This window comes from Varanus komodoensis, unplaced genomic scaffold, assembly GCF_004798865.1.
Source record: "Varanus komodoensis strain SLA01 unplaced genomic scaffold, ASM479886v1 scaffold26, whole genome shotgun sequence".
Classification (NCBI taxonomy): domain Eukaryota; kingdom Metazoa; phylum Chordata; class Lepidosauria; order Squamata; family Varanidae; genus Varanus; species Varanus komodoensis.
In genome coordinates, this window is record NW_025335684.1 from 4,300,809 (window position 1) to 4,324,024 (window position 23,216).

The 23,216-nt window shown below is 42.3% G+C and overlaps 1 protein-coding gene across 3 annotated transcripts in view; it reads left to right on the top strand.

The window, feature by feature from the left end:
• Window positions 1–23,216, top strand: part of SDK1 (sidekick cell adhesion molecule 1) — a 482,213-nt gene that overhangs the window by 187,297 nt on the left and 271,700 nt on the right. For all 3 annotated transcript variants that reach the window (XM_044433572.1, XM_044433573.1, XM_044433574.1), the window contains one exon: window positions 3,544–3,677. In XM_044433572.1, the coding sequence (XP_044289507.1) occupies window positions 3,544–3,677 (134 nt within the window). The remainder of the gene's footprint in view (window positions 1–3,543; window positions 3,678–23,216) is intronic.

Consider the following 23,216-nt stretch of genomic DNA (forward strand, 5'->3'; position numbering starts at 1 on the left):
GCTGGTGTGTCCCCCGTAGAGCATTAATCTGCCATTTTTTCCTTACGACTGTCCCAGTTTGATGGAATTCCCTGCTTTGTTTCACATAATTTGCATGTTGAAGAAGCAGTAGAATTTGTTATTGTATCGGACCAAGGCTCTCTTAGTATTTCAGTAAAGCAAGTCAGGCCAGGTGTGCCATCTGGCAGGAAGCAAGCTTTATTCCCCATGTGATGGCTGGGGTTTTCTCTCTCCTCGACACTTTCCACTTGAACCAGAGGTTCTGTTTCAAATCATCCTTGGAGGTTTACTTTACCTTCACCTTTGTTTTCTCAAAGAATCAAGGTAGTGACATATTCATCTGCTTGTTGATTTTTAAATTGGACACAGTAGCTTTTAGACACAACTTCTTTACCAAGATTTACTCTTTGGCCACAGGTAATTTACTGACAGTCTGTTATCCTGGTTTGGCTGAAAACTATAATAAGCTAAGCATCCTGAAATCAAGTTTTGGTCTGAGAACTAGGACACTGGCATGAATAAAGAAGTTAAACTGGAAACTGAAACCATCCTTGTCAGGATCTATGGCAAATCTTCAAAAAACAATGTTATCACACTTAAGGAAAACACTTTAATTGTAATGCTAAACATACAACCCACAGTAGAGAAATTTGTTTTAGGTATTTTTTGAGTGCTTCTCTTTCATCACTAAACAGAATAGTACAAACTTTCTATTGGTCCCTAAAATTTAAAATCCTATCCATGTGTTTGTAGACAAACTGATTATTTAACTTAGGACCTATTAGGCAGCAGATTAATGTCTTATCTCTTAAAAAATGTTTGTACAAATGACAGCTAGTAAGCATCAGCTTAAAAGGTATTCGCCCTCTCGTTCCTTTCGGGAGTGTTAACCACTGCCCCATGTGGCAAGCCGTTCGCTTCAGCTTCTCAACGAAGGACCTTCAAGACTGGACTCGTCCTGGAAACGAAGCAGTATAAAAGTGCTTCCTGACAGTGGCATTTTGCTCGAATAACAACCGCAGTTCCCTGAGCTTTGGAGCCTCTTGTGCTTCTAGGTTTGTCTTAAGTCCTGATCATGTCTTGCTCGTCGGCCTTCTGGTTTGCCCTCACAACCTGACGGCTCTTTAGTCCTGGTTTACTGCAGAAACAGGTTGCTGTCCAGTCCTGATAGGTACAGACATGGTGCCCGGTGTGCTTGTGTGTTTAAGCACAATGGAGTTGTGCTTCAGAATTACTGTTTTCTGGTTTACCCATTTGCAAATTTAATGCATGTCTGAAGTAGGCAATCATCTAAAATTGATAGGACTGCAGCTGATCGTGGTGGCGATGCGTTCTTTCCAGTAGCAGAGGCAGCATCCCAGTGCAAGTCAGGTTGTGGAGGACAATAATGGGGCATTGCTGCCATCTTGTCCTGCCTGTGGGCCTCCCATGGAAGCATTTGCTTGGCTACTGCAGGAAGCGAATGCCGGACTAGACAGGAATTTGGCCCGATCCAGCATAGCTCCTCTATTGTGCATCTGTGTTTCAGGCACCGCTCTCTGTCCATTGCTCACATTCTATCCTTTCATTTCTCTCCATGTGAGCCACTTTAACAGGCCTGGGTTGCATCATTTAATTTGCAATGGGTATCTTTAATGTCGCTCGTTTGCCTTTGTAGTCCCACTTCCAGTTAGCTCAGACATGGATCGTGTTCCAATACCATTCTTCCTCTTTCTGTACTCTGCTTTCTGTACTCTGATTGTGTTGGCAATAGCAAAATCTCTGCTGAAGGTTTAGATTTGCTTAGCAAAGGGTATAGATTTTAATTTTAAACTGGATGATGACTGATAAGTAAATGTGGAACATTTTCTGGAATTGTAGATGAGAAAAGTAATGGCTACAGCAATTTACAAGGGAGGTTACAAGCCTTTGTTATAAGAAAGAGTAACTTATGTTAGCCTCTGGTATTTACTGACTCCACTGAGACGATGCCACAAATGACCTATGAGGTAGTGCAATTATAGCTGTCAATTAGAAACAGATTTGCCCTTCCCCTCTTCCCATCTGCATGACTTTTCAGCTGAGTGTATTAATTAGCCATTTGTACAACCTCTTGGTATATGAGCCTGAGATAACAACACAAGCCATAAATAGAGAATGCAGAACTCCTGGGATTCTGCTGCTTTTCCTCCCTCTGCACACATTCTTCCCACCCCACCCCAGGTAAACTAGCTGCCTTAAAAAAAAACCCCTTTAATACTTGCTATGTAATAAAATAAAACTGTCCTTGACTGTAGGTATGAAATATTACAAATTGGTGGTATAAGAGTACATAACAGGCAGAAGATTTGACACTCAAGCCTGACAATGATTTCATTGTTTCTTAGCAGTGGGCCTCACTTTTTTATTTTTTGGTGGAAAGGTTAGCCCCTTTCCCCTGCTCTGTTTCCCACATCCATTTCAGCCTAATTTGCTGCAACTGGGAAGAGCATTTTATTTATTTTTACAATGTTTATTATTGCTTTTATTTCTATATCTCAGCTGTATTTCCTCTGTGGGACCCACAGTGACTCACAGAATCCTCCACGCCATTTTATCCTGAGATCAACACTGTGAGGAAGGTTAGGCTGAGGGACTTGACCCCACGTTGCCCAATGAGCTTCATGGCCACTTGGGGACTAGAACCCAGGTTCTCCAGGGCCAACCTTCTGACTCTGATGACAATAGCACACTGGCTCTCTCTAAGCTGCCTTGGGTTCCTTGCAAGAGAAAGCAGGTGAGATGTAAATGTAATATATAAATGCAATTAGCCCCATGGATAGAATTGGTTAAGGGGATTCTATCCTGGAAATACAGGATGGGGAAAAGGTTAAAACATCCACTGAAAAGTTCAACTGCTCCACTCAAAACACCAGAAGGTGTTTACAAATGAAAATAAAAATAAAAACTTTGGGAAATTGGGTTACAGGACTGAAGAGACCAAGAGAGCACTTGGTTTCCTCTAAGTGCTCGTTTTACCATTGCTGTGGTTGCCATGCAAAGAAGCAGCAGCAGCAGCAGCAGTGCTGGGTAGACACGGTTTTGAGTTTCTCAAAGAGCAGGCCCCTCATGTTTGACTTCAAAAGCAATTTGCCATTAAAGGGCAGCTTCAAATACATTTCTGATATAGCATGGAGCCCTGTTAAAGGAAAGAATCAATTCAGAACCCAACCGAACTTGCATAGTTCTGTTGTGGTGGTTCAGTTGCAAAGACGTGCCCAACCCTCTGCGACCCCATGGGCAACATTCCTCCGGGGCGCATAAGTCTTTGGGCATGCCTAAAATAACATTTTGGGTTCTAGACTCTGTCACATTAAACATCATGGAAAATCTGAAGTGCAGAGATTGACCAAGGAACTTAAACCCATTTAGAGGACTTTTGTCTCACTCATGGATCTTAGCACTTTCCTCACATCAGGTCAGTTCTTCTACACGCCAGATCAGCTGTGAGGGACTCTGCATCATTTGCAACTCAATGTTTCTTAGTATAATGCAATGCACTTCTCTCTCTCCCACTCCCCACAGAGCCATCACACTGGAAAATCAGTTGGTCCTCCTTGCAACATCAGCAGCAGACGCTGGGTCTTACTACGTCCAGGCAGTCAACGAAAAAAATGGAGAGAACAAGACAAGTCCGTTTATTTACCTGAGCGTGACGAGTGAGTACTGCTATTTCATCCAATGCATTCTCCAATAAGCTTTGCACACAATGCAACAGACATTGTTCCCACGCAGGAAAGCAGCTTTAGCAATGCATCTCCTCTGTTGTATAATCTACACAAAGCAGGACCCTGAGAGCAATTCAGCTTCCAAATGGCGAATGAATTAAAAATGTGTATTAAGCAAAAGAGTCTAGGGGTCCACGGCTTTTAACCTGCCTCTTTTCTTACTGAGATTCATTTAAAAATACAAAAACAACCCTCATACTCACATTAAGTTGCAGTTTGAATAACAGTGATGGATTTTTGCAGCCAGTGTTTTAAAAAGTTAGATTTTTTCATCCCATGCACTGAGGAGTTTCCTCTGTTAGAATGGTAAGAATGCTTCTTAATAGGACTGCTTTAGCTGCATCATGAAAAGTATGTATTATGCATATTTCCCAGAATTCTACTGTAAACATCTCCGACTCAGAGTTGGACATGATTAACTAAAGATCACATTTTTTTTACATTTCTAAAAAGCAGTGCAAATATACATTAAGTTATAGCGATGTCAGTGATTCATATAGGGTTGTACATCGTTCTGAATCCACAGCATTCATTTACGGAAAGGCTAATATTTTATTTGGACAGACGCCCCTCCAGCCCGCTGCTGGCAGCCTCCTCTGTTTGGGAAAGTTAGCACTAGTCGTGTCAGTTCAGCATCAGGAAGTGTGGAAAACACTGTTTAGAAAGAACAGGAAAGAGTTCCACTGTGTTTCTGGGTCAGTCTTGTTTGCTTCTTTGGATCCCAGCCGCAAAATACTAGCAGTTATCCAAACGACTTCAGTCATATCAAAACACTCACATGCACTGAAACTTGATTAAACATGCCTAGTTTTTTAAAAGATGTATAGAGCTCATCTGGATAAATATGGCCACTTGTAGAGACTAGACAGTGGGCAGGGGCATATCCTAAACTAGTAAGAAAACTGTCGTGTGGAAACTACTCCGTCCATATGAATTGCCTACATATTCAGGCCTTAACGTGAAAGGGAATTTGCCATTTGGTCTGAGTGGCTGATGGCCATATTATGCCCCCAGCCCCAGTTCTTCTGCTATAATTCACTGTAGTTTGCCTTCATTATAATTCTTGCCCTTCACCCTCTCTATCGGTAGCAAGTAATAATCTCATTTATTGAGGTTAATACATTAAAGTTCATGGATGCCGTTGCAATGATGTAGCGAAACTGCGGCTCCTTTTTATCTATGCAATTTCATTTTAAGGCGGACCTATATGAGACACAGGCAGTGCCTATGTGTAAATGGTTTGTGCAAACTACAACTCAGGCAAGGGGTATCCTTTTGGATCGAAAGCTGTACAGCCCAGATTAGAATACGCAAAGCTGTCAAGGCCCAAGAAATGTGTAGAGACAGGGAATTGCCCCGGTGATATTTAGAGATTCCAACATGCAATAAATTAAGAAAGGCATTTCATGGCAATGTTTTTATGAGTGAGAGAATGATGAAAAAGCAGCCTTGCTAATTAGTGAGGTAATATAGGTGTTAAAATGTGACGCATTATTAAGGAAATGGCGGATCATGGTGATCCTTTCTTTTTGTCTTTTCTTAAAAAAATGCATACCTAACTTTGCAAGTGAAATTATTATACTCAAAAGGTTGGCAGATGTAGAAAGGGAAAAAGACTTTGTTCAACAGTGAAGCTACAACTGGACAAATCATATCTTGTGGGAAGAATCTGGGTAGGAAGCCAACTTCAAACCATGGGTTCAAATGCTGGTTTGTTCTCAAGCCACTAATGATACTTTTCCCAATTTGGATATGAAACTCTCGAGTTACCCAGAGCTACCCAGTGAGCTTCATGGCCAAGTGGGGACTCGAACCCAGATCTCCCAAGACCCTGTTCAGTGCTTTAACCACTATGCACACTGGCTTTTTGCCATTCTTTGCTAAAGAAGTGGGCCAACTGAACTGGCTTTGTTGATCTGTTCAGTTCAGACATCTGGGAATTCTGCATCTCAGGCTGCCTTCAGAATAAGAAAATGGAGAGTTGCCAAGGACAAATATATTGGAGGAGATTTGGGTGGGGTGGGAGTCATACAAGTGTGGCGCATGGGTGCCTGAGCCGTTCCTCATGGTGAGAAGACCTTGCCCATCATCTCAGTCTTCCCAAACAGCTCGGAACAGCTTCTGCTGTGGTGTTCAAGGTTTTTTGAGGGAGGCAGGAGTTCTGGTCCTCGGCTCTTACGCTGCTGGGCCTGTCTGCAATATGAGGACTCACAGCAGGGTGGGTGCTGCAGAAAAGCCCACCCAAAGACTTATCAAGGAATCCCCCCCCCCAAAAAAAAGCTCTCCTCGAGCCTTCATGAACAGTAACTGTGGCTTGTGGGACGCTGGGGTTATTTCATGATGATAGCCACCATGCCCCATCAGCAGGACACAGAAGGAGAATAGATTTGCCACAGCTTCCCCATTTTGCCTGGCAAAGCAGGCTTGATAATTACATTCCCTGCCACCTTGCGAAGTCACTTGAAGAAAACCTGAATAAAAGGTGCCATGTAACCTCTTCCTCGCTTGTGTATGTGTGTTTTTGGCAGCACAGGAAAAACAGCTCTACTTAGAATTTAATGACACTCATTTATAAAGCAGGCTTTAATGGTCTGTATTACATAACCACTAATGCACTCTGCAGCTCATTTTCTGATCTTAATTAACATTTGGGAATAGTCAGTCTGTGACCATGTGAATAAAACATTTACAATACACCATAGGGGACAAAGAATAGCCTGGACGTATAGAGAAAGAAACAAAAAAATGAAGGGTTTTTTCCTTTCTTTTTAGAAAAAGGGGGGCATGAAGTTCATGGAAGTGATGTTTTTGACTAATAAGGGAAAGTTTATTATGAGAACAGGAAAAATTAAGATCAAAGTAATACATCCTCTTGCCAAGGAGCAGGTTAGAAACTTAGTCATAACTGCTTTGATGATACTTCTCTGCCAGAAACAGCAGGTGCCAGAGATACTTAGTAAGGTTTCTTTTTCTTTTTTTAAATAAACAAGGGAAAGTGGGTGCCTTAAGGTTACAACTTAGGAAAAAGGAATATCCGAAACTCAGTAGACATTAACAAAGCTTTCCAGGCTTCCTCTCAGAGTGTGGTCCTGAAGGCCTATGCAGCAGATGATGGAAGAGACTTCAGAGCCAAAACCCTTGGGAAGAAAGCTCACCATAAAGCAAACAGAGTGATGAAGTTGTTCTTCTGGACCTTTCAGTAGCTTTTGAAACCATTGTTTATGGTGTTCTTCTGGATGTATTGGCGAGGTTGGGTCGAGGGGGCCTAGTGTTACCATCCTTTCAGGATGAATGGTTTCAGAAGATGGCACTTGGGCTCTTCTGCTCCACGCCGTGGCCACTGGCCTAAAGAATACCGGAAGATTCCAGCCCAGCCAAACCCAAGAGCTTTTCAGCATCTCCATGAAACGGCTGGGGGAAGTCATTTGCGTTGAAGCACTGGCTCCGTGTGGGTTCCCTCCACTCTGCCTCTCATTTCCAACTTGTAATCCCAGGGAGGATGAACAAACAAACTTTTGAGTGGCTGAGGGTGAACAAACAAACTTAATCCAGAACAGATAGAGGTACTGTGAGTAGGTAAAATGGCTATTTTGGACAGAAGAATCCAGCTGGGCGTTGCTGGGATCTCATGCTCCTGGAAGGACCAGGGGTGCCTTGTGGATGTGCTCCTAACAAGGGATGCATGAGAAAATCATTTCAGCTCAGTTTTGAGCAGGATTTACTCAGTGGCTGATTTACAGACACCTCGCCCTCCCCCATGTGTGTGACAGCGTATGTGCATTGCACAAATGCACACATTTCAAAGGAGTGCATTTCAAAATGGGCACAAACACACTTTTATTACAGGAGGGAAAATATGCATTGCAATAAGCAAAAATAAAGCGTTCAGTCTGCTTCCTACCCAAATCAGAATCAGTTTTAAGATGGAACGTGGAGAATCGGGCAGGCTCAAATTTTGCTGATTTGTGTATCCTTAGCACTTACTGGGTGGAAAGCCTTTTCCGCAGCAGAGGCCCTGTACCTCTGGAATATGTTTCTGCTTCTATAGGGATTTGTCAGGCCCCTTCTTTGAGGATCTTAATAGGCTCTGAAAACTCATGTATTTTAGCTGGTTTTCCCATAATGTGGTTTTATTGGTGCGATTTATAGCCTTTTATTGTATATTTATTGCCCTTTTGCTTTTTTGAACTATCTCGTACACTACCTTGAGGTGGGTTTACTGGTAGTGCTGGCATAAGTATAATCTTTTTCTGGTGAACTAAACAAAAGTTCACCAGAACAAGAAGCATAATGATCTGCTTATGGAGTTCTAAAGGGATCCGTGAAGATCTGTAACACACTTGTACGGTTCCCCAAAAACTTGGCTTTTCCTTTCCATTTCAATAGGAATCTGAACTGAAAAAATCACGGATTACCTCTAAAAATTACTCTGAAGTGGATAGACAGTTACCTCCAGATCAATGGTCTGTTGTATCTCTCTTAAACACTGTGTCCTACTTTTAGATAATGTAACAGTGCAATATTACATCTTTCCCCAAATGTTTTATTTGACACAAAGAGTGTTGCTTGAGTAAATGAGTGAAAGGCAAGTTGGCCAAAGGTGAGTAACAGTAAGCATTTTGGCAGCCTGATTGCTTGCACAATACTAATCATCTAGAACTGCAATTTAGGTCCCTGCTGTTGGACTTCCTTCTTCAAGTTATGAAATATAGAGGTGCGTGTCAGTTTGGTAGATATATTAGTAAATTAGATATTCTCGAGCCCAATTCATAATGTTGGGCGATACAATGTGTTTTGCAGACTTTGACATCTTTTTTCTGATGCCTGCTTTGAAAACCACAAAATAAGATTGATGAAATTTTTTAAAACCTTGCCAGCCAGCGGTTCTGAAGAGTCAAAAGATAATAAAGCCAATTATTATTTAACGAAGATAAATGGTCCTTCCAAGCATTGCAAGTGTAAAGGAAGGAACCTATTGTCCTGTTGATAAGATTAAAGTAGTGAGGGACTAAAATTAAATCCTCGGCTTGCTTATATTGTAATTAATTTGACTTATAAGGATGTCATGTTGGCTTGGCCAGTTTCCATTTGTAATAACAAGGCATTTTGTCCTGGGGTATGAACAGTGCAGGGACTGTGCTAAATAGCTCCTTGCTCAAATATGTCTAATTATTAAATTAGTCTTTAATCATAATCCAACTTTCCAAGAAGCAAATAGTAGGAGTTCTACCACACTTAATTTTGTTGTACTTTGCTTGCTTGTATAGTCCATGGAATTTACTCCTGTGCCAACAGCACTCCTTTTTGCCTGCACTTCTAAGTACCTTAACATTTTGCAGACCTAGCCCTGCCCCACATCATTAGGAGAAATTAGCACAAACCATATTTGTGTGTGCGTCTGTGTGAATGAGATAGATATATAGGGAAAGGAATTAAACTAGTCACATGATTCTGCAGAGATCAAATCTGCAGTTGAAAACTCCAAGAATTAATCAATGTTTCCTCTCAAATTATGTAGTAATAGCATTTAAATCTGGCTTTTTAACCCAGTTGCAGATGCATTTAGTTGGAAGTATTTATGCTTCACTCTCCTGCTGTACAGCCTTCCAGGGCAGCTTACAGATCGATAAAAACAAGGCAAGCCCTCCTCCGAGGCTTACAGCCTAAAATGCACATCACGAAAAGGGGGATGGAGAGGGAAAGAAAGTTAAGACAGTGAAGGCACCTGGTGTTGGTAATGCCATGGACCGAAGCTGGGGTCTTCCGCAACTGGGTAATGGCTCGGCCCACTGCCTGGTAGCCGCCTCTCTCTTTTAGTGTGTTTTATACATGTATTTGCATTATTTAGATGCTGCCCAGTAAAAAAAAAAACCCCTAACCATAAAGCATATGAATAAAACACACACATCTAAAACAGTGAAAACAGCAGCAGTAGAATAAAACTGAAGGAGAACCACCAGCAGGGAACAGCAAGAACGCCAAAGATGTGAAAAGTGCTAAACTAACTGAAAGTCTTGGAGAAATAGAACGATCGTCAGCTGGTGGCAAAGTAACAGGGTGGGCTCTGGGCCAGTCTCTTTGGCTGGTAACCCTCCCGTTCTTCTGATAGCCACCTGCTTTGCTTCGTTGGCTGGGGCACCTGGCGAGCTGACTCTAACCATCATTTTAGGGCCCGGGAAGATTGATCTTTAGGGAACCTGGCCCAGTGCAGACACTTTGCATTCAACACCAGTACTTTGAGCCTGGCATGGAATGGGTCTGGGAAAGCACCAGCATCATATAATTTTATCATTCAATTATTCATAGCTAACAACTTCGTTGTTCCTTTTTGGACCAGTGGGCAGTTCTGGAGGATTGGTGTACAAATAAAGCACTGAAGCAATTCAGGAGTGCAGATTTTTGAATTATTAGATTAACATGTATATACTTTGGTATGTGCAAAAAAAGCCGCCAAGATGGTATATCAATGAAAGATGCCCCTGCTGGGTATGGGCCCATGCCTGCCCTTGATGATGGCCCTGGGAAAATCATACTTTGAGTTCCAGAAAGCAACAGCCTTTACACTGGTCCATGGAACCCATTTTGCCTGGTGCCTGCATGGGTCACAGTTGTATAGACATACAGATTGTGCTCTAAGGGCCTATTCTGTGGTCTCCAGAGAACCTACAAAGGGCCTCTCCAGGTCAAAGACCGCCTCTAACTGGCTGCCGGAGAACATCCCCTGGTGCCCCTGACTGGACTGTGTGCAAACCTTTGGTTCGATCCAGCCGGTCTCTCTCTCTGTTCTTACATGATCTCTAGGCATAAGGCAGATTCCTATGGCGATTCTTAGCTGAATGTTGACATGCTGCATTTTTAAACCCCATTCCCAATTTCGTTGCAAGTTGCTATCCTACTTTTTCAACCTCACCACTTTTGAGCTGTATTTCCTTTCCCTGCACAGGCCTTCTTTCATCATAACTTTTGGGTCAAAGATGATGTTTTCAGCACAGGAAGGAAGTGTTGCTAAACAATAATTTCTGTTTTCCATCAAAACTTGTTCAAAAGTGGCTTTGGCAGGTGGGGAAAGGATTTCGCTTTGAGTTTTTAATAATGAGGCAGAGTCAGCAGATGCCAAGTATATAGATGGGAGTGTGTGAACCATATTGTTGCACTGATTTTTCATGAGGAGTTCTAGAAGCTTGGGGATAGAGAGTGGAAAGACACAGAACAAAACGAGCCAGATTTGTTCTCGGATCAGACTTTGCAATGGTTGGGTCAAACTTATGCCAGCTCTGTCAGCTTGTCAAAGTGCTTTTAGTCCATGCCATGGGGATTCTGTTGTTGCTTGACCTCCCTAGATCCGTTTGACTATAATGAAATTATTCCCACAGTTAGATTTTCCTTTTCATCTAAAGAAAGGTACACAGAATAGACATTGAGCGGGGAATTGCATTCGTTTGCTGTGTGACTGAACTTTATATAGCATTGGTTCTCTCAAAAAATTTGATGGGAATCCAATGCAGCCCGAAATCAAAGTGCTTTATGAGTTATGCCATGCTTAAATCTATCTTCAAACTAATGGCATTTCATTTTGCTCCCTTTCCTGATAACCTTCAAGATTTCTTCCTGTCAAGCAAAATTCCAGGAAAAAAATTCTGCAGCGATTTGTTCTGTCTGTGGCACGCGTCAAAAAGACGAATATCTGCTTTATGCTTCGGCAATCATTCAATATTCTTTTGTCATCCAGAAAGTTAATTTCTAGTACCTGTACAAGTGTTTTGGAGCTGAGCTGGATCTGTATGGATAGCATCGCTATAAACGCTGTTTGTAACACTTGGCCATGTTAAACAAGAAAGATCCCTCCGGACTGAGGCATTTCGACTCCAAAGGGAGTTGATGCACATACAATATGAGTGACTGAATCCATCACTTGGTTTTATATTTGAAAAAGCAATTCACTAATGCTAAATTACAATCTGTGTGTGTCTGGCTATTAATTCAGCCAGACTTTTATATATTCCTCCATGTAATACATAACATGAAGTTTAGCACCCATAAGTCTTGATTTCAGGCCTTGAACAAATATGAAAGCTTGAGGAATTGAATCTTTGCCAAATGTTGGATTCTGGTATAGAAGATCCAGAGTCACATCATGTCGCTCGCTGTCATATGGTTTGTCAAAAGGGTCCACAAACTGGTGAAAGGACACCAGTGTCATCTCACCGTGAAGCACAGCCATCGTGAGAACTAGCTAACAAAGTGTGTGGTACTACAGAGCCCAAGTGATGCTGTATGCCCCCAGCCTATGATGCTTTATGCCCCCAACTTCAGCTATGGTGGTGGGGAGGGGGTACTTCTTTAGAGCAGATCCAACATGGACAAATATTTGGGTTCCTCTTTGGCTTGCCCTGGGGCCCATATTGATACATACAACCAGAATGTTAAGTGGTTTTCAGCCGTTTGTAATGGGCAACAGAGTGACAACCAGGGCAGCCTTTCAGATCCATGCTGTCCTCGAATCAAGATTTTACCCAGAAAGCTGTTTATCACTGTTGAAACCATGTTTTTTAAGAGGTTGGTGGGAAACCTGCCTTGCCTCTCATGCTGGAACACTGTATGAGAACAGTGGAGCAGAATCAAAAGAGACTCTTCTATGTGTGCACAATGTCCTGTGGAAGGAGAAGCATGAGAATTGCTCTGGATTGTAAACTATTCTAGCACACAAAAAATCTTGTGTGTGTGTTTGCAGAGCCAGGGTGGTGGCTATTCTTATTTCTGGTCCTAATTGCATGCATCTAATCTGTTATTTCATATCGCTGAATCAAATTTGCTTGGAGAGTTTGTGTTAAGTAGATGTTTTAAATTTAGCACTTAAAACATGATGCATATGGCATTTATATTCATTCCAGACATATTAAAGGGACACAGGAATGTCTCTTGAATTAAGGAGAGTTAAAACAGAAAAGTTTCAAGTTTGTATAAGCTGCCACATTTCTACTGCTTATAAAACTGACATACTTGAGCTAATAACTTTAGCATTCATAATCTATACAGCTGTCCAAACGTTAAAACCAATCTAATACAAATTGCTTGGCAGATCATATATTTCTTTCACCTTTTTCACTTCTGTGGGGGAAACTACTAATGCATTTTATGCAGCCTTGTTGAGGAGGTGTGCCTTTAATTTGTTGAAATTCTGAGCAGCAGCTTAGAAGTTACCAAGGTTTTTCTGCTCCACGAAAGCTTATGGCAACAACTTTCGGCACAGTTGTATCAGGCATGCTCAGTTTCACTCTGATGCTAGAATTCCGCCAGTATTCCCGTGTTTTGAATTCCACTGTTGCTGTCAGCATTCTGACAGTTGGAGGAAGGGTAGCAGGAAGCTGTCGACTGAGATAAGAGAAGTAATTTTGAAGGCTTGGAGAATCATTCTTCCTGATTGACAGATCACTGATGAAGGAGAGGGGAGGACAGGGAGCAGCTTTGCAGGATTCCTCTGCAGGCCTACTCGGAGGAAAACTACTTTAAACATACAGGAACCTATCTATTCACATATATGCATCTATGCAGTCTGCGATGTGTGTGTGTGTGTGTGGGTCTGTGTCTTTCGTTTTTTCTTTCTTTCCAGAATATACTACTAATAAATTTCCTTTAAAAATCTAGAACAAGGAAATCCACTGATAAACACTTGCTAGTTTAAGAGTGAAGTCTAGCTCAGTTAAATCTGAAGTTAAGGTTAGTGCTTTAATGAGCATGCCCTGTGATTAGTAACCGTGCTGTACACTGCCACAGCTTGTACTTGTTCACAAGCACAGGTCAGCGCATAGAAGGCTTCCCTGCTTAAACTGTGCAGTGCTGATGCCTCATGAAGCAATATGGGGCCTGGGCAATGTGGAAGACCTTCTTTGGTCCCAAGTGCTCCAGTCTTTCTGTCTGGACTTGGATCTGAATAATGTGGGATTGTGGAGGGCAAACTATAAGCAAGCACATTTTAGGGTATCACACATTATTATGAAAGATCTCAGAGCACATTTCTCAAGGCAGCAACCTTAATTTCCAATTTCTGGGCTTTGTGGATCTTGAGCCAATGTGAGATAATCTTAACTCGAGTCTGAAATTAGCAGGGTTTTGATAATTGAATAGCTATATTTGTTTGCACTGCATCTCAGAAGCAAGGTGGGATCTCTTCCTAACTCCTTTATTTAAATCTAGCATATGCAATTAATCTCTCTCTCTCTAATCACTTTTGCTATTACCTTCATTGGAGTGATTTGTTTCCTATCTCTGTCACTCCACTAGAGTTGATATGTGGTGATAAGAGCTTCTTAGAGGACACAAGGAAAATAGAAAATTGAATTTACCTTGCAATCATTACATAAAATGCGTCATACATCAATTATGCATGTCATCCAGGGAGATGCAGGCTTGAACAAATTGTGCTGATTTGGTAGACGTCTAGCACAATGACAACATCTTAATTTTTTTTTATTATTTTAATCTAGAAATACTTTAGTCTGCTTGCTGGCTAAGTAGACAGAGCAGAGACTCAGCCTTTAGTGTCCCTGCTCTAAGGTCCTGTGACCTTGGAGATGGGGCCAAAATAACCCTATTCCCCACCCCACAACAATGTTTGGGAGCCATAGGATTGCACCCTAACCCCCCTAAATCCGTTTACATGTGTTGCTGCCCAGCCAGCTGCCAGTTCTTGCATTTTGGTAACTGATTTTTACTACTTGAATGCTGAAGTTTGCATTTATTTCTGCTGAGGTTCATTTTGTTAGTTTTGACTCAGTTCTACATTCTGTGAAGACCATTTTCAAACCTGTTTCTGCCTTCAAAGGCTTTAGTTATCCTAGCTTGGTGCCATCTGCACATTTGATAAGTATCCCTTCTGCAGGTCTGTCCATCATTTATTTATTTATTTATTTAAAACATTTCCATGCCGCCCCATTCGCCGAAGCCTCGGGGCAGCACACAACATAAAGTAAAAATATAATACATACAACAAATTAACGATATAAAATAAGTCGCCCTGGCCAGATAAAATAAGCAAATAATATTAACAATTAAAATGACGTTTAAATAAAAAGGTCTTCGCCTGGCGCCGGAAAACAAATAACGACGGCGCCAGGCGGACCTCTCTGGGGAGCGCATTCCATAGATTGGGCGCCACCTCAGAGAAAGCCCTCCTCCGAGTACCTATCCTCCTAATTTCCTTCATGGACAGTTCCGGGAGAAGGGCTTCTCCCGCAGATCTCAAGGGGCGGGCAGGCGTATATGGATGTAAGCGCTCCTTCAGGTAACCAGGACCCAAGCCGTTTAGGGCTTTAGAAAGGTTTTGTAAAACTATGGTGTCAAGACTATCTATTATCAAAACAACAGCCGCCACCTGCAGTTCCCACACCTGCCTCAGGACAGCAGCCATTTGCAATGCCTGTAATGATATCTTGAAATACCGTCATGATAATTTTCCTGAAACCACTCCCCCAGCGGGCTAAAGCAGGGTGTGTAACTGGACACACATTTTATCCCAACAACCGTGTGACGCTGGTTATGCTGCGTGAGACAAAGGCTGGCCCAAAGTTGTCCAGTGACTGTCATGGATAAGTTGGGAGTTGTGCCTGATTCTCTTTAGTCATAGTTCAACACTCCAGCCCAAGAGTGGCGAACTCGTGACCCTGCAGATGCTGCCAAGGACTACATATCTCATCACCTCCAGCAACCAGTCAGGCTTGAGAGTCGTCCAATGACATCTGGAGGGTCCCCAGTTTTGCCATCCTTGCTCTCATCGCTATATCATAATTACTGCTTTGTCCAAGTGCAGCAGAGCTTTTTCTACTCTTCTCTTTGGTGTATATCTCAGTGACTTCTGACTCCCAGGTCTCAGTGGATTCCTGCTTTGTTGCATGCCTGGTTTTGGACCTATAGGACCAATCAGCCACTCTCTTGTGCAAAATCTGAGTTTTTTGCAGATTAGGCCTTTAGTCCTGCTGTTCCTTATCAGCAGGGGAAGATATGGCAAGAGAGAAGAGAAGGAGTGAAATCTCTTCTAACTTCTAGTGCAGCAAGGCAAAATAGCACCAACCCCTGCAATGTATATGGGAAGCAATGGCTTTTCCTGGGTTAGGAAAAAGCAAGTATTTTCTCTTGGGGTATGAGGGAGCAGAACAGCTAGTCCTTAACCAGTCTGATTTTAGAAACACGAGTGAGCATGATCACAGATCCTGTTCGTAGTTTTTCCAGGAGATGCACCTTTCCCAGTACAGGTGGCCCTCTGCTAACCAGTAGCATTTATTTCAATGGAAACTGGCATTTGTTGACAGCAGGGTTGTAAAAATGGCTTTAGTTGTTGTGGGGCTTTCAACATTACTGCAGCTCCTGGAGTAGTTACAAGGCCATAGTTAATGTTTACAAATCCCAGGTAAATACACAGTTTTCATTCCATCATTGGACTAGAGATTTCATTAAAGCTGAACAGTAATATCCCACATTGCCCATTTCTTTGGGTTGTTAGATTGACTAACCATAAATAACCCCTAATAAATGGTTGTCAATTTCTTCCAGTGCTGCATACCCACCCAAGCAGTAAATATAATGTAGAATTTTTTAAGGTCCTATGATAAGACAGCTTAATTAGATTTCCATTGAAAATTCTATCTCAACTATTGTTTCTCTGTAAAGAGAACACACAACCCTAGGCAAACATTTTATACTAGTCTGAATATGAAAAATGCTCAGTGAATATGTTTGTATGTATGTAGAATTATGTATTCTGTAGGGTATTAAAGTGGGAAAGTGACTGGGATTGTCCATATTAATATCCCCACTTTTGATATTTCTTGCTGATCTTTTGTTATATTGATCTTTAGTGTTTCTGATAACTCCAGCAACTACAAGTATAAAAAGAGAGATTTATACTGTGTTCATTCTAAATTCCTCCACAAACAACAGAAGGGAAAACAGTTCTGTGAAATGAATGGCATATCGTCTATGCATACATTTTCACATGTGACAAGGAGTGCTTTGACAAGTGTGTCTTGTAATCAGGAAAGGTGTTGTGCAACATCACAATTGTGCTTGCTTGCAAGCCACAGGCAGGCACAAGTCAATCTATTAGCCCAAGTTTCCAGTTTCCTGCCTTCGGGGAATTTGAGCCAACATGTGATCTTTTCTTAAACTGGAGATATTTGACACGTGAAATGTGATGGTGCGCATATATCCCTTTTGCAGAAAGATAACTGTATGGGCGACTTTAGTTTTTTTCATGTTCAGAAAGCACCTGGCGATCCAAAAAGGTGTTTGTTTATTCTGCAGTGGTGTGGCCACCAAATGGGCCAGTCCAAAGCTGCCTGCCTGCCCGTCATCACCTGCCCATCAAGCCTGTTCCTCTGGAGTTCTTGCCACTTGGCGGGGATGGCCACCGGCAAAGTGCTACGCCAGGAGCCTTGGCTGACCGTGATTCCCGCAAAGGCAGTGTCTGATTCCTTTGGATCTCTGCCATTCAAAACACAGGGAAGGGGTGAGGATCCTTTTAAAGCCAGTGCGGCACTGCCAGCTTTGGCACCCTTCTAGGGCGAGGGTTGGGTGGGGGGGTGGGCGCAGGAGGAGAGGATGGTAGCAACAGCTGAGGTAAGCTACTGAGGTACTGTGACTTTGCCCGGATGTTCTCCCGCTCGTTAAAATGAGCGAGGGCTGCAGCGCCGCAGAAGAGGCCTGGCCCCACTTCGTTTCAAGGCACCGATCTGCGAGAGGCCTTCCGGGAGGATGGGGCCGTGGGTAACACCTTGCACAGAGAGACTAAGGCAGGCATGCTCTGCGCACGAGGCAGATTCATTTCCTGCATATTCTTTGTGATTGACTAGCATAAAGCAAATCTGTTGGGTTGGCAGAGTTTGCAGCACCTTATAAACATGTCACTTACTTGTTCTTCACATGCTCATTATATCTTAACAAAGAAGCGTGTTGCAAAGCCCCGAGACAGAAACATCTCAAGTAAGCTAAATCCTTCCATTAAAAGGATATATGACAAATAGCTGAGACAGCCATTTTTTCAAATGTAAACACATGCATATATGGTTTATCTTTTGGCAAACATCTTAACATTTTAAATATGCAGGAGTGGAGAGGCTGTGGTGTTAATAGGTTTCCCCCCCTCCCCTCTTTTAAAGCTTTTTGCTATTCTTTTCTTAGCCATATATTACAAGCTGAGAGGTACAATTCTACTTTCTCAGAAATCCATGGCAAAACTCCCCTTGATTATAGTACAGCAGTACTGCAAATCCAAGAATTAAGTTGTGAATAAAGGAGCTCAGCTAGAACATATACTACCGATTAGAAAAGATAGTGCCAAATCCAGGTCACCATTGTGGTTAAAAAGTAGTGTCAAGGAAAGGTATTCAAGAAAGGAAGGCTTTGTTCAAGCCCAAGCCAAAATATAAAGCATAAAAAAGGGAGCTGAAAAGTGTGCAAAAGAAATGCAAGTGGACAATAAGAGGGGGGGGGGAAGGCACTTTGAAGATCTTATAATTAACAATAACTGTTTTTTTTTTTTAAATCAGAAGCTAGAAACCAATTAGACAGTTGGAGCATTGGGCGACCATGGCATTAAAGCAGTGATCAAGGCAGATAAGGAGATTGTAGAGAAGCTGCATAAATTATGGTTATCTTCACTACAGAACCTATAGAACAGAGACCTGTGCTTGAATGGACATTTTCAGGAAGGGAATTTGAGAAACTGAGGCAAACATGAGGACCAAAAAAGCGTTCTCAACCCTATTGACAAACTGAAAGTTGTTAAATCATCAGTGAGAGATGGGATCCATACTAGAATCCTCAAAGGACTCAAATGTGAAATTGCTACTCTTCTTACAAAAATCTGTAACATGTCCCTAAAATCAACCTCTCTGCCAGAGGACTGTAAAATGGTCAACGTAACAACAAAGGTCGAAAAGGCATTGGGGGAATCTGGGAAATTATGGGCCAGGTAGCTTCATATCTTGTCCAGATAAATTGATTAGAAGCATTAAAGAAAGAATTAGTAAGCATATAGAGGCACAAGCCCTGCTGAGATAGAATCGCATGATGTGAAAATGCAGAAATGTGTCAGCTGTTATACACGGCTTTTCATTTAGACTTCACACCAGACAACTGAAGCTCAAAGAAGAAGTATTACCAGTGTCAAATTACCAACAGAGAGATAAAACCAATATTAATCTATAAAGAAACCTCTTCTTGCTTGGAATAGAAGGGTTCCTGCAAGAATGCCAGCATGTGACTGATACGCTGTAGGTGTTGCGACGCGTGGCATTAAATACCCCTTTTCAAAAACACAGCTCAGTCTCTTGCTTGTTTTGTTAGCAACTGAAGTGAACAAACACTTCAAACCACAATTTAGTGCCATGGGGCTCTGATACAAGCTCAGGCCGGATGGGGAAGGGCAAGGAGAAAACGTAACAACCTTCAATTAAACAGTGGCCGAGAGATCAGATGTTATATTCATTGGCGGAGAGGGCTATTTGCACTTCAGAGACGAATGCAGAGGAATATTATGGGACCTGACAGACCTTTTCTGGACTGCATGGCACCCATGGAATTCTGCGCACAAGGATAATGTTGATCGTATTTTTCATGAGGGCCGTGGGCAATTTATACATCCTCACTGTCGATTGGATGTGGCAGCTGATTGATCAAGTAGTGCGGCTATTTGTTTCTGTACTGTCTTTAAAAAGTTATCCTTTGATATCACTTTTAGAAGGAATCCCTACTGGGTGAAATGCTGGGTCCCTTATGATTGTGCAAGATAGCTGCAGAAAATAGGAAGGCAAGGAGATGCAGAAATAGTTGAGAGGATGTGGGATGATGTTTGTTATCCAGCGCCTACACGTGGCTGCACAGTTATAAATGAGCAGGAGGCTGGAAATCGTACCTTAGTTGTGTTTTTTATATTTTACGTCAAGAACTGCAGGAGACGGATGTAGATTTGTGGCATGGGGTGTGTGTGATATTTCCCAGGGATGGGCTGCCTCTTCACTCAGACAGGTGCACCTATTGATTCCAGCTAGAGTTCATTATGCTGATTACTGTTTTCTTTTGTAGTCATTTTACATTACTATTCTCTTGACAAAACCAATCACAAATCTAGTTGAAAAGAAAAGAAAAAGGAAAAGGGGGAAAAAAAAAACCCTCCGTTACCACCAAAGAATTCTTTCCAGGCTGTTTGAACTTTTTTTCACTGTTTTATCTGCTTCTTTCTGTAGTGCCCCTGTAGATGAGAGAGATGCTAAGAGGACTCATTTCTCTCATCTGAAACCAAAGCATTAGAACCATAAACTGTAGCCTATTCCAAGACTGAGGATTGCCTTTATCTCATTCCCCTTTCCTCACGTTTTCCACTGTACCTGATTTGATAATCTTATGTTAGTCAGTTGACTTTATTTTTTGGCAAATCTCTATATTCTGCACCAGATTTGTTGCCTTGGTTGCCTTGGTATGGCTCTGGGCAGAGCCCTGAACGATTACCCTAAGAGAGAAATGATTTGCTTTCTTGATAGTAGTAGATAAAGTTTTCACCAGAATGCACATTTCTGTGCTTGCAAATCTAGACTTGTAAAACTTTGATCTGAGTACTCTTTCCTTAAAATATGCATTTTATGGAATCAGATGACTAGCACAATTCTTGATTATTTATTTTAAGTGAGGCAGTTGTCCTGTTTTATACTGTGGTGTTTCAACTTCTTGTTAATAATCTTGTAAGCAGTTTTCCATTTCTAGAGGCAACTGTTGCACCTGCTTTGTGATGCAACCTATCAGTAGGCCTGGAAGCACAAAACTAATCTGTTATAGATATTAGATTTGTCATAAGCAGTTATCTTTAATGGGACAATATTTTCAAAATATTAATCCCTAGTGAACTATCGTTTAGATTAGTGATATTTGATGTGAACACTTGCCAATCATATTTTTAATAACAGCCTTCCAAATGTGGCTGGATTAACCTGCAGTGCAACATATATGATTTATAGGCAGTTTTATGACTGATTATTCACTGCACATCGGTAAACCTTTCTGCACAGACAGCCCTCATTACTCCAGATGGGCTTGAGGAAATTCTGGACTACAGTGAAATATTTCTACCACTTAGTTGCATTTGCCACCTTAGGCCATGGTCCACAGAATATTTTATTTGATGTGCTTTCAGGTTAATTTTGAGCAGCCAACGCTTCCTGCACTTTTAGAAAATTGCTGCTTTTTCTTTACTTGAACTGGCCGAGAAGGCTATTAAGAAATTGTGGACCTACCTCTCTTAAAACAAATGCTAATGAAGAAAAAATAATAATGTTTACATATAAAAAGTGGGATGAGGAGTAATTGTATGAAAGGGCAAGCCTATCAAGACATAAGCCAGGTTCACAATGAATTCTGGATATCTAGCATAAAAAACCCGTTATCGTAATGACCTGGATGGTATCCAGACAGAAAGGGCTGAGTTAAAGCTCTGTTGCTTGGGCCAAAGAGTTAGTCTGTAATAAACAATCATGATACCATTATTCCTGGTCAAAAGTTATTCCAGATTGCATATCAGTTCATGAGCAGAAATGGTTGTCCAAAGCACATACATCAAAAAGCTTGATCCTCAGATGTCTAAAAGAAAGTATAGGCTGATGTTCCATTAGCAAATTTTGAGTAAAGTGTTATCTTTTCAAAGATATGATTCAAAATTTATCTTATCTAAGCCCAGAATGTGCATGCGTAAACCCCTTTGAATCTTTCAGTCATTCATTTTTAGGAATGTTTAGTAACGATAAGGTAGAGTGAGTCCAAACAGATGGAACTGCAAACAAAGTTTGACCCTCCCCCCTGGTTTAGGAGTGGGATGCTTTGCAGGGCCAGGGGAAGGCCTGTGAAGGCTGCCCTGCCCTCCTTGGAAGAAGGGCTGGGATGCAAATATGACCCATCACGTGGACTTGGCATCTGCTCAAGGGAGCTGCGTGCAACAAACTCCCCCTTCTGAACTAGGGAGCTGTGCTGCAAAGGCTCTCAAAAATGGGACCCATTCAGAGTCATGCCTCGACCACCTCCAAAGCCAATGCAAACGATGCCAACCGAATGCCAGCGGTCGCCTGCCTCAGTTACCTCTTGTGGCTGACCCCTTATGCCTGGGCCTGCTTATTTGGCTGAAACTTGCGGGAGGGGAGAATCGGGTCGGCATTTGTGAATGTCATCCAAGTCCGGCTCCCTCTCCTCTCGTAAGTCATGCACGGGGTCAGCTCTTGGAGCCTCCTGTAAGTCGGAGGAGCTCCTGGGTGGGTCAGATGGGACTGCCGACGCAGCTGTTCGCACAGCTTTCTTGCAGGGGGACACGTGGGCAGCGAATAATTCTCAGCTAGCACACTTACTGGAAGCAAGGCTGTGGCCATGTTGACTGAGAGCCAGTGTGCCCTCATGGTGCAGAGCATGGGACTGGGACTCAGCCAACCTGGGTCCTAGTCCCCATTAAACTATGGAGCCAACTGGGTGGGCCAGTCACAGATACTCAGTCCATCCTGCTTCTCAGGGTGGCTGTGGTGGGGATAAGATGTAGAACAGGAGGTAAAGAATTACGTCAACCATTTTGAGTTCTTAAAAAGAATGAAAAGGCAGGATCTAATAAAATCTGAATTCTAATAAAAGAAATACATAAACACAGAGCAGCACTTATTAAGAATACATGCAGCCATGTATTCTTATGTGCCCTTATGTTGTTCTGGCTGCACTAATGGTCCTGTGTCTTGGCACTGTGGGGAGCAGTTCAAATGCCTCCTCCAGCCTTTTGTTAAACACAATCCAGAGCCATCTTAAAGTAATGCATGCAAAAACTGGTTTTGTCCATGGGGCCTGGATGTATACATCCGAGCAAGGGCCAAACAAATCAATCAAAGTGGGCGACCTCCGTAGACATTATGATGTGGTCCTGTGCGCATTTACTCAGAATTTCATTTTGTTCAGTGGTGCTAGAGAATGCCACCTGCAGCTTGCCCCCCAAAAGGAAAGCAGCCACCCCCACAGAGGTTGTGCATGTACTGGAAAGTGTGTGCGCGCGCGTGCGTGTGTGTGCAGGCTGCCTGTGTGCCTTGTCAGCTTTCCAGGAGTATCTGTTGATGGGGATCAGCAATGCTGCTCTCCCTTTTGCTGCTTCATCTTTAAACCAGTTGCGGTCTGAAGAGCCCTTCCTAATGAAGGGTGCTTTCAAACAGAGGACCCTCCACCATAAAGTATGGATAGAATCGCCTACTTTACAGATGGCAATCCTACACTTGCATGCATATCTCAGCATTCCTGAAGAGCAGGGTTGCCGAGTCATGATGAGCATCGGAGAAGAACATCCGGCTGGCCAGGTACAGGCATTTTTCAGAAGCAAAGGCTCCTAGATTAGTTAGTTGATCGCAGCACAGCGCAGTCTTCCTGTACCAAATATTTGTGGGCAGCATACCTTCGCCTCACTATTAGTGC